The sequence below is a fragment of the Alosa sapidissima genome, chromosome 17 (assembly GCF_018492685.1).
Source record: "Alosa sapidissima isolate fAloSap1 chromosome 17, fAloSap1.pri, whole genome shotgun sequence".
NCBI classification, from domain to species: Eukaryota; Metazoa; Chordata; class Actinopteri; order Clupeiformes; family Clupeidae; genus Alosa; species Alosa sapidissima.
Window position 1 is genome coordinate 4,416,818 of NC_055973.1, and position 9,957 is coordinate 4,426,774.

General features: G+C 46.3%; 1 protein-coding gene across 1 annotated transcript in view; it reads right to left on the reverse strand.

The window, feature by feature from the left end:
• Nucleotides 1–636: 636 nt before the first annotated feature.
• Nucleotides 637–9,957, reverse strand: part of LOC121688300 (cadherin-20-like) — an 89,361-nt gene continuing 80,040 nt past the window's right edge. The window contains 10 exon segments of the mRNA XM_042067790.1: nt 637–2,523; nt 2,740–2,991; nt 3,232–3,349; nt 3,833–3,954; nt 4,203–4,339; nt 5,390–5,643; nt 5,998–6,185; nt 7,193–7,211; nt 7,213–7,361; nt 9,347–9,466. Of these exon segments, the coding sequence (XP_041923724.1) occupies nt 1,979–2,523; nt 2,740–2,991; nt 3,232–3,349; nt 3,833–3,954; nt 4,203–4,339; nt 5,390–5,643; nt 5,998–6,185; nt 7,193–7,211; nt 7,213–7,361; nt 9,347–9,466 (1,904 nt within the window). The 3' untranslated portion in view covers nt 637–1,978.

The window sequence follows — 9,957 nt, forward strand, 5'->3', positions numbered from 1 at the left end:
TTTGTAGGCAGGTAAATGATTCATTATCACGTCTCCTTTCTGCAGACATACTGTATGTCTGCACCGTGACAGTCACAATGACTGACGATAGTAAATAACCTGATGTCCTGACATGCTTATTAGAAGTTTAGTATTACCCATGACATTCAGTTTAAGTAAAGTGGCTGGTGAGCGGAACAGAACTCTTTAATCAGGATGTGTGCAGATGGGAAAAAAGAGGGACTGTTTCAGTTCAGACTACCCATAGAGTTGGATTAATGGACTACCCATAGAGTTGGGTTAAAGGACTACCCATAGAGTTGGGTTAAAGGTCAGACAAATTTGCTTAAATATCAAAAATGGCCTGAAAATAGCAAAGGAATGTTAAGAAACAACCACTTTGATGTGATATCAGAAACACCTATGCTCTGTGTTCTCAAAATATCCTCTGAAGTTAGTATGCAAACCAGTGGCTGCATTCATAGCGACTCGAGCCTACAGCATTCTTCGCAGCTCCTTTAAGACATAAAATAGCAGTTCAGACACACATCTAACAGCTGATGAGACTGTGCAAGCAAATGGATGTTCATCGCAGGAACAAATCAACAGGACGAAGGCTGATTCATCATTTTTTTATTACCAAGTATACAAAAAATATGTACATTCAAATACCACTTATATAGACTGACACTGAGTACAGTTTCAGGTAGATTCCACCCATACGGTCAGTCTGCTCCGGTTCTCTGGCTTCATCAGTCACTGTCTTGTGTATTTGGTGTCCTGCAGAGAACTCTCGTCACATTTTGGCACTTGATGCAGATTCTCAGAGTCCAAGAAAGGAAGGACTGTGGTGATTTGTATTAAGCCACTGGTGAAACTGACATGGTGTGGTGTGGTGTGGTGAAAGGTTCGCAGTGTCACTTCCATCCCAAGAGGAAGACTCTTCTTCACTTTTCACCTCTTCCAGCTTGAGGATGAAGCAAACCAGAAGCAAACCAATAGAAACACAGTTTGTCAAATGGCTTTGCATGTGTCAACGCTCCCCTTACTTTGACTGACTACCAAACATACTTAACATGAAGAGCAACACCATGGAGGTCATGAGGAAATGTACACACATTTAACTGGATCAATACACTAAACACATTGATGGTGGACGCCCACTAAGGGCTAAACAAGTCTCTGGCTTTTCCAGACTTTTTTTCCCCAAACAAAGTGACCACAACAAGCTGGGCCACTGCATTCAGTTTTTGATCAAAGTTCAGTGCTTCTTTTACAAAACAAAATAAGTTAGAAAAATAAAAACATAAATACCAGCACAAATAAATTAAACCATCTTACAGGGAGCTGCTCAGAAAATGACAGACTGAAATGTTTCACCAGATGTTTCAGAGTGTAAAACATTGAAAATAAATGTTGTCTTTACAGTTTCAACACCATTGTTTGGCATAAAAGAGACATTATAGAGAGAATGGCCGCCATAACCAACCAATATGAACCAGCATTTCAAATATTTTGTAAGTCCTTCGCTTGATCCAAAGACAGATTATCTTACGTTCCCTTTTCTTTGTGTATTCCTACCTGATGGTGATCTGTGTATTTGCAAATAGGCTGTTGCTTGCTGTAGCATTTGTGCTGATGTGCCATCATTGTCCCTCTATATGCAGAACAAATCTTCTCATTTCTCTCTCTCTCTCTCTCTCTCTTTCTCTCTCTCTCTCTCTCTCACACACTCACACACACACACACACACACACACACACATAGAGGATACTGAAGTTCATCGCTAGGCCATAGTAGGTCAGTCTTCTGGGCTGTGACGTCAGCAGTGAAAAGGAGGGGCACTGTCATTCCTCATCATCTCTCTGCTTGCTTTTCTCCTCCCTCTCTCCCTCCTGTCACTCTCTTTTTTCTCTCTTCTCTCAAGACTTGTTCTTCCAAAGTCTGGCTTGGGGATTCTCTTTCGTCCTCTTGAGAGGGTCGGGTTGGGGGAAGAGGGTTACCACAGGGAGTTGTCGTCGTCCACAGCCCCGTACATCTGGGCCAGCTTGTAGAAGCGCGGCCCCCAGTCGCTCAGATAGTCGTAGTCGTGGTCAGCATGCGAGGCGGCCGACTGCAGCGAGCTGAGTGACTCGGCCACCGAGCCCTCGCCCTCGTAGGCGTACGTCTGCAGCGAGTCGTAAGGCGGTGCGCACGGGTCCGCGTCGGCCTCGTACAGCTTGGCCAGCACGTAGCCATGGACGCCACAACCCGCTCCGCCATCGGCGTCGGCGAAGGTCAGGGCGGAGCCCACGGGCATCTGCGGCACGTGCCGTGACAGGCTCTGGATTTCGGGCTGCATGTCCTGCCGGCCCGGCTGGCGTCCAGTGTGGGCGGCGGCCTCGCGTGGGTTCCAGAGCGCCGAGATGTCGAAGGCCTCGGTGTCCTCCTCGCCGCCGCCCTCGTCATCGTAGCGCACAATGTTCTCGTGCACGTTCTCCTCCTCGTCGGTCAGGTAGGGCTTCTTACGCTGGCTCCTCAGTGACAGCATCAGCAGGATCATCACTGCAGGAGTAGAGAAGGGGGGATGAAGAGAGAGAGAAGGAGGGAGAGAGGGAAGAAGAGGGAGTTTATTACTGGTAGCCCATAAACACATTTGTCACAAGGACTTTGAAACAGACATGTTATCAGACAAACATATTTTTAACTAGCAGGAGAGCTGTGTGCACGTGTGTGTGTGTGTGTGTATGTGTGTGTGTGTGTGTAAGTAGGTACCCTTACCCAGCAGGACGAGGATGCAGGCGAGGATGGCGATGAGCGCCCCACGGCTGAGGCTGGCGGGTAGCGTGTGGGCCTCGGCGCTGCACGAGAGCACGTTCCCATCGGCGTCGCAGCTGCACACGCGCACGGTCAGCGTGGCCGTGCTGCTTTGCACCGGTGGCTCTCCGTCAGACACCTGGATGGGCAGGTGGTAGACACTCTGGTCCTGCTGAGACCAGCCACCGCGACGCGTTAGCAGCCATGCCGAGTTATCTGTCGCAGCAGAGAGAGAGAGAGAGGAAAACACGCAGATCAATCAATCAAAAAAATTAAAACCAAAAAATCAATCAATCAATCAATCAATATCAGTATCTATTACTGAATCAGTTGACCAGTTTCAGCAAAACACACCTTGGTTATCTCAGAGAGTGAAGTTAAAACACACCTTGGTTATCTCGGAGAGTGAAGTTAAAACACACCTTGGTTATCTCGGAGAGTGAAGTTAAAACACACCTTGGTTATCTCGGAGAGTGAAGTTGGGGTTGTTTGCCGCCTCAGGGGCCAGAGAGTAGTAGAAATGCTGCCCTCCTACTGGCTCGTCTGCATCTGTCGCTGTGATGGTCTGAATCAACTGAGGGTTGAGGAACAGATGATGATGATGATATAATAATAATAATAATAATAATAATAATATTATGTGTATAGCACCTTTCATACACAGAATGCAGCTCAAAGTGCTTTTAAACTGATTAAACATTAGTTGCTTGAAAAACCCCAAATGTTAATACCTCTATTTTAAGTGGGCATACTGAGATGGTGATGCTTTTTAAGTGGGTATACTGCGTAGTCCTGCGTATTACGTAGACTACACCACTGGCTAAATGCTTTCATAATATAATGGTGGTGCAAAAACTTGCCTATTTCAGTGTGTTTAAGCATTCTGTCCTGCATAGGCTACTTTTTTACAATGACAGGGACAGCTGCTGTCAGCTCAGCTGTCTACGGCAAATACTTTCAAAGACGTATTAACCTCTATCTGGCCTACTTCGCCAAATACATTGCAAGTCATCGGCAGCCTATTCATTAGGGAATAACAATGCAATAAATATTGTACCTGTCCTGCTTTGGCATGCTCACACACAAAGGCTTCATAGTACTGAGTGAGTGAAGGGGGGTTGTCATTAATGTCCATGATCCTGATGGCCACAGAGACACTTCCAATTTGGCTGGGATTGTCTAAGTGGAGAGGGAACACGCAAACATGCACACACTCAGTTACCAAATTTAGGAAGAATAGAATATGGTGTTTTAAAAATCCATCCTGCCCCCTCTTCCTTGCTTAATGTATGTCAAAAAAGGGATGTTTGACTTAAACATTATACTGCTTGTTGATATTATATAGCAGTATAGCATATTACGTTACTGATATGTGTTCCTGTATATACATAATGTATTTTTATTTAAATGTAATATGGCCTACTTACTCATCTCCATAGCCAGTACACTGATGTTGTGCCAGGACATCTCCTCTCTGTCCAAAGGCAGGACGGTCATCAGTGACCCAGATGTGATGTCAATGTAGAAGTACTTCCCAGGGTCACTCATCCTCTCGATTGAGTACCTGGGAAAATGAAGGAGGTGATGTTAACAAATGCATTTTCAATAATGTCCACTAGGGGGAGCTCTACCTATACTTATGGATGTGGGAGTCCTAACTGAAGTGCCCCCCCCCCCCCCCCCCCCTTACTGTCAGAACAGCATCAGTGCCTGAGCAGTGTCATTCTAGTTCATTGCATGCAACACGTATTGCCTGTTGAATACCATCTTCAGTTCAGGTGACATATTCTGTGAATATATTCTCTGACGAAACTACAATAGCATAAGAGTAACTATGCAGTCACGAATGGACCTGAGCTTGTACATAAGAATAAGTATATATGAAGAGTTCAGATGCAAAACCCTCTAAATCCGTCTGACCACTTTTCTTTTAAATGAGCATTTAAATTCAGGCTCCTATAGGTTTTTGCCTATAAATCGATATTTCAGACCAGGAAGAGAGTGGTATTTAGTGGGTTTAGAAGTTAAATTATTTGATTAGGGTATACTATGTGTGGAGAAGTATCTCATTTTTGACATAGGTGGCATTTAGAGGCTTTTGCATCTGAACCCTTCATATACTCTTTTGATCCCGTGAGGGAAATTTGGTCTCTGCATTTAACCCAATCCGTGAATTAGTGAAACACAGCACACACTAATCCCGGCGCAGTGAGCTGCCTGCAACCACAGCGGCGCTCGGGGAGCAGTGAGGGGTTAGGTGCCTTGCTCAAGGGCACTTCAGCCGTGGCACACTGGTCGGGGCTCGAACCGGCAACCCTCCGGTTACAAGTCCAGAGTGCTAACCAGTGGGCCACGGCTGCCTGTGCCTATTCTGTTGAACACAGTATGTTGTTGAAAAACTTGTATGTATCTATACTGTACCGTATGGTGTATGTTGCGTGTGTATAATTTATGGAGTGAGTGAATACCTTATGGAGTTGTTGTGTGTGTATACTGTATGTTGTGTGTATATAATTTATGGAGTGTGTTGTAAGTGAATACCTTATGGTGTTGTTGTGTGTGTATACTGTATGTTGTGTGTGTATAATTTATGGAGTGTGTTGTAAGTGAATACCTTATGGAGTTGTTGGCTGCATCAGGATCTCGAGCAGACACAGACGTAAAGATGGTTCCGATCTCAGCGTCCTCTGGAACCTCCACGTAGTAGAACGGCACCCGAAACTCAGGCGGTTCATCCACATCCTCGATGCTAACGTGCACAATGGTGATGTCCCTGTACGGTCCTTTGCTCAGGTACCGAGGGTCCAGGTGTGTGTTGGAGCCCTCGACTTTCAGTGTGTAGCTCCGCTTGCTCTCAAAGTCCAGACTCTAAAAGTCAGCCCACAAACACACATTTAGAAACACATTCTTGCTTTGAGAAATCGCCAAAGCAACCCTAGCGCTGGCACTGAGAACCATTCAGATACATTTCTTTAGTCTGTTGATGCAATCTGTCTTCAGCAGTGACAGATTACTTTAGCAATGAAACCAACAGAAAAAGAAAACCTTCATCTATAATAGTTTCATTAATTCTGATTTGTAAATTCTGGATTTGTTGGTAGTATGTTATCCATTAGAGGAACAGCGTGGGGATCCCCTTAACCTTTCATTGGGAATGTTGCAATAGGATTCTAGTCGGATTTTGGTCCAGGAATCTTGAAAAGAAACTGTGTTTGCAGGTACCTTCTTGACGGTGATGATGCCCAGCATGTTGGTGGGGTCATTGTTGATTTTGAAGGTGTCTCGACCGTCTCCGTCAATGATTCTGTAGGTCATCTCTGCGTTGACCCCCTCGTCACGGTCCTTAGCCTGGATTCGGCCCACCACTGATCCCACTGGAGCAGATTCAGTCACACTCATCTGGAACAGCTCTGAGAGAGAACGAGAGAGAGGGGGGTGGGGGGAGGGAGAAAGAGAGGGAGGGAGAGAGAGAGGAGGTCAGCATGACATCAATTTCATCTTGCCTTAACTTCCCTCTCAGCTACGTCTCCAATGATCCCCAAGGAAAACCCCCTGGTGCTACTCCTCCAAGCTCAAGTGAAAGTCAGTCAGAGACTGTCCAGCAGAGGGCGTCAGAGAAACCCACAGCAGTCTGCAGTCATTAAGCAAATAAGCGAGCAGAGGCAATGGCCTTCTAATTAGGGCATTCATTAGTTGGGCCTGAACCAGTCGCATTAGTGCACGGGTCAAATCTCCTGACACAGACACCAGTCGTCTCAGTCCTGTCGGTGCTGCTGCGCGTAACGAGAGGTCATTAAGGAATGTAGGTGTACTGGTCTGGGGCCAGGAGCAAGTGTACTGGAGGTGTCTACTCCTCAAGGAATTATGGGAGTAATTGGGGATGCCCAGCGCTTGGGGGCCAAGACCACCAGTTAGAGACTGACAATGTCGGCGGGGCGACCAGTTGACCGTATGACCTTCCTGGGCTGGTAATGACCTGTTGGGGGTTGGGGGGGGGGGGGGGGGGGGTAGAAAGAATGACTGGGAATGGGAGGATAAGTAGGATGGAGAGAGAGCGATTAAGAGAGAGATACTGAAGAGGAAGGAGGCATTTTTGAGGTCGAAGTCACTCCAGAACTCGGCTGAGATTCCAAAAAGGAATTTTAAGATTTTCAATTCATTATTTATTGTGGGTCTAATTAAAGGAAGGTTATGTTGTGTAATGCACAAGGAATTGTACACCTCTCCTGTGTATATCTGCTAAATAACTTGGGACTCGCAGGAGATGGCATTCCATCTAAGTCTAATGGATGATGAGGAATACTACAGTAACATGGCTGGATAGGTGAACTGGGGAAGAGATCAGTGGGAAACAGACTAAAACTGGTAAACAGGGAAGACTGGTGGCAAATGCTGGAGGAGAGACAAGGGTTCTTACTCTGGGAGAATTTGGGGGGGGTTGTCGTTGACATCGCTGAGCGTGATGTTGACGGTGGTGGTCCCGGCCAGACCCCCTAGCTGTCCTCCCATGTCTTTGGCCTGGATGACCACCTGGTACACGTCCCGGACCTCTCGGTCCATATCTGCCAGCGACACACGTACGATACCTAAAAGAGAGAGAATGAAAAAGAGGGAGAGAGAGAAGGGGGAGAGGGAGAAAAAGATACAATAGATGTTATATGTGTGGTATGGTTGTTGTAATAAAGAATTGTGATAAACAATTGAATTCACACTCTCCTATAATTCATAATTGATTTAATAGATTTTGCTTCCTAACTGATGAGAAACAGTGGAAGACAAAGAGAGTTGGCCACAGCGGTAACATGTCCGTCTAACAATCGGTCAGCCGATTCCCAAACCTGCCATCGCGAGTTCTTTGTTGCTTTGGATAGAAAACGGCTACTAAATACCAGTGAACTTTAGCATTAACTTTAGCAGCAGAGGCCTGGGAGAGGAATGAGGATGACATCAGAAGAGAATAAGGGATGTCACACGAGGATGACGGCAGTGGCTGAGAAGAGAGACAAGAGCGGATGGGGGTAAGATGATAGATGGCTGAAGAGAGGGGGTGACAGGAGAAGAGAGGCGGAAGAGGAGAGGGGGATGACAGGAGAGGAGGGGTGAAAGAGAAGAGAGGGGCAGCTCAGAAGACAGGCTGAAGAGCTGGCCGTTAATGAGGGCCCCCCCGCCACCCCCCAATCTCACACATTTGGATGCAATCGCCACAGAGATGGTATCTATGGAACTAACCTTTTGTCCTCCTGACCCTTTAAACCCAGACATACTAAACCCAACTGACCTGGACACACACACACACACACACACAAACTATTGTTGTCAGTCCTACATGTATAAAGCAATAACTTAATGCCTCAGTATTTCTTATACAAGGGTGAAGTCTCTGACAGACATGCAGTAATGTGCATTATTACACACACACACACACACACACACACACACACACTCAGACTGGCACACAGCCATGAAAACACTCCGGCCGTGGTTTGGGGTTTTTCGTCTTTCTTCAGCACTTTGGGTCCCTCCCTTGTGACACTAAAAGCCTTGCGAGGATCCCGCAGATGACTGCCAAGGAGCCATCATGATCTATGATTACACAGGCCGGCCAACGCGCCGCTAACAATGCCCTGCTTACCAACACTCCCCTGAGGAGCCGTTTGTTGGAGACGTCCACTGCACCACACCACAGCGCCCCGCACTGGACCACCACGAGTCCGGTCCGATCGATCGCTAAACGTTTCGCCTGTTTGGCGTGTGATTAGTGTCGATCGGCTGAGGCGCAGCGGAGAGATGAGGGGATCAGGTCACCAGGGGGTCGGGAGGTGGGACTGCTCATGTTTTTCCAACCTGGCGGTTGGTATTGATCAGTGGAGAAGCCGTGGCCTCTGCTTAGGGAGGGTTTAGAAGTCGTGGGGTGAACAAGCATGAAAAGGTGGGGGTGGAGGGGACGCTACTCCTCATTGGCGTTTAGCGTGTCTGGGTTTTTGGAATGGGTTTTTCCAGTACTGCGTTTAATGCCATTGGTTGGAGGGATCACATCTTTAACAACAGTGGCATCTATGGGGGAATTGAATGGACATTATTGTTTATTATTGCTATTCTCCTTTATTTTAAATGTTTATGGTCATTAGGCTATTGATTGCTATTCTCCTTAATGTAGTCTGACCAACATTTTAAATTGTTCACTGTTAAATGTAACTATTGTATTGTTTTTATTTGTATGTCGCTTTGGACAAAAGTGTCTGCCAAATCCCATAACCTGATAAGAATCAGTCCAATTGAGGTGATTGTATTGTGTGCAAAGATGATGTGATGTTAACATTACATAGTGTAGCTAATAGACCTTGAGTCGACAGAGAGAATGTTGGCAGCAGGATTAAAGTTTCATCTAGGTCATATGCATTTTCAATAGGGGGTGATACTTCCACAGCTTGGCTGTGTATCCATGGCCAATTTCAGACAGGGGTTCAGAGGGTTTAATATTCTGGAGTCTGTCAAATAGAGAGTCAAAAGATGTGCACTCACACAGAGAGAGAGAGAGAGAGAGAGAGAGAGAGGAGAGAAAGCCACACACCTGTCTTAGGCTCCACAGAGAAGTAGGGTTGGCCCTGCAGAATGCTGTACACTACTCGAGCGCTGTTCCCATAGGTGGGGTCATCCGCATCCGTCGCAGTTAACTGGATTACCGAGGTCCCTTAGAAGCGAAACGAAAAGATGTCCAGAAATAGGGACCAGAGAAAAAGAGAGAGGATACGAAGAGAATGTTATGGTGTTTGATTTCACTTCCTTTTATATCCATGTTTAATACACACACACGCACAAACACAGACACACACACCAAACAGAATCCATCTTAAAGGTTGTATCAGCAATTGCAGGCCCAAAAAAGGGCCAAACATAAATGATCACATTCATCTAATCTTTCCTAACAATCCGCTAGCTGCCCGCCCCATAAGCAGGCCGTCAAAAAAATTGCGTCTCTGTAGGCAGCCTAGGCTCTGAGATCTGCACACTAAAACAATTGCTATCAACAAGTGTTGCCAACCACTCAAAGGCAAAATAAAGCGTTCCAACCAATAACCAACGAGATGCGGGTTCAGGAGAGTTTCAATTGCACGGGAGGGAGGGGGAGGGAGTAGCGAATTAGCTCTCTGTTTTGTTTGAACATCAACAGAAGTGACGTTA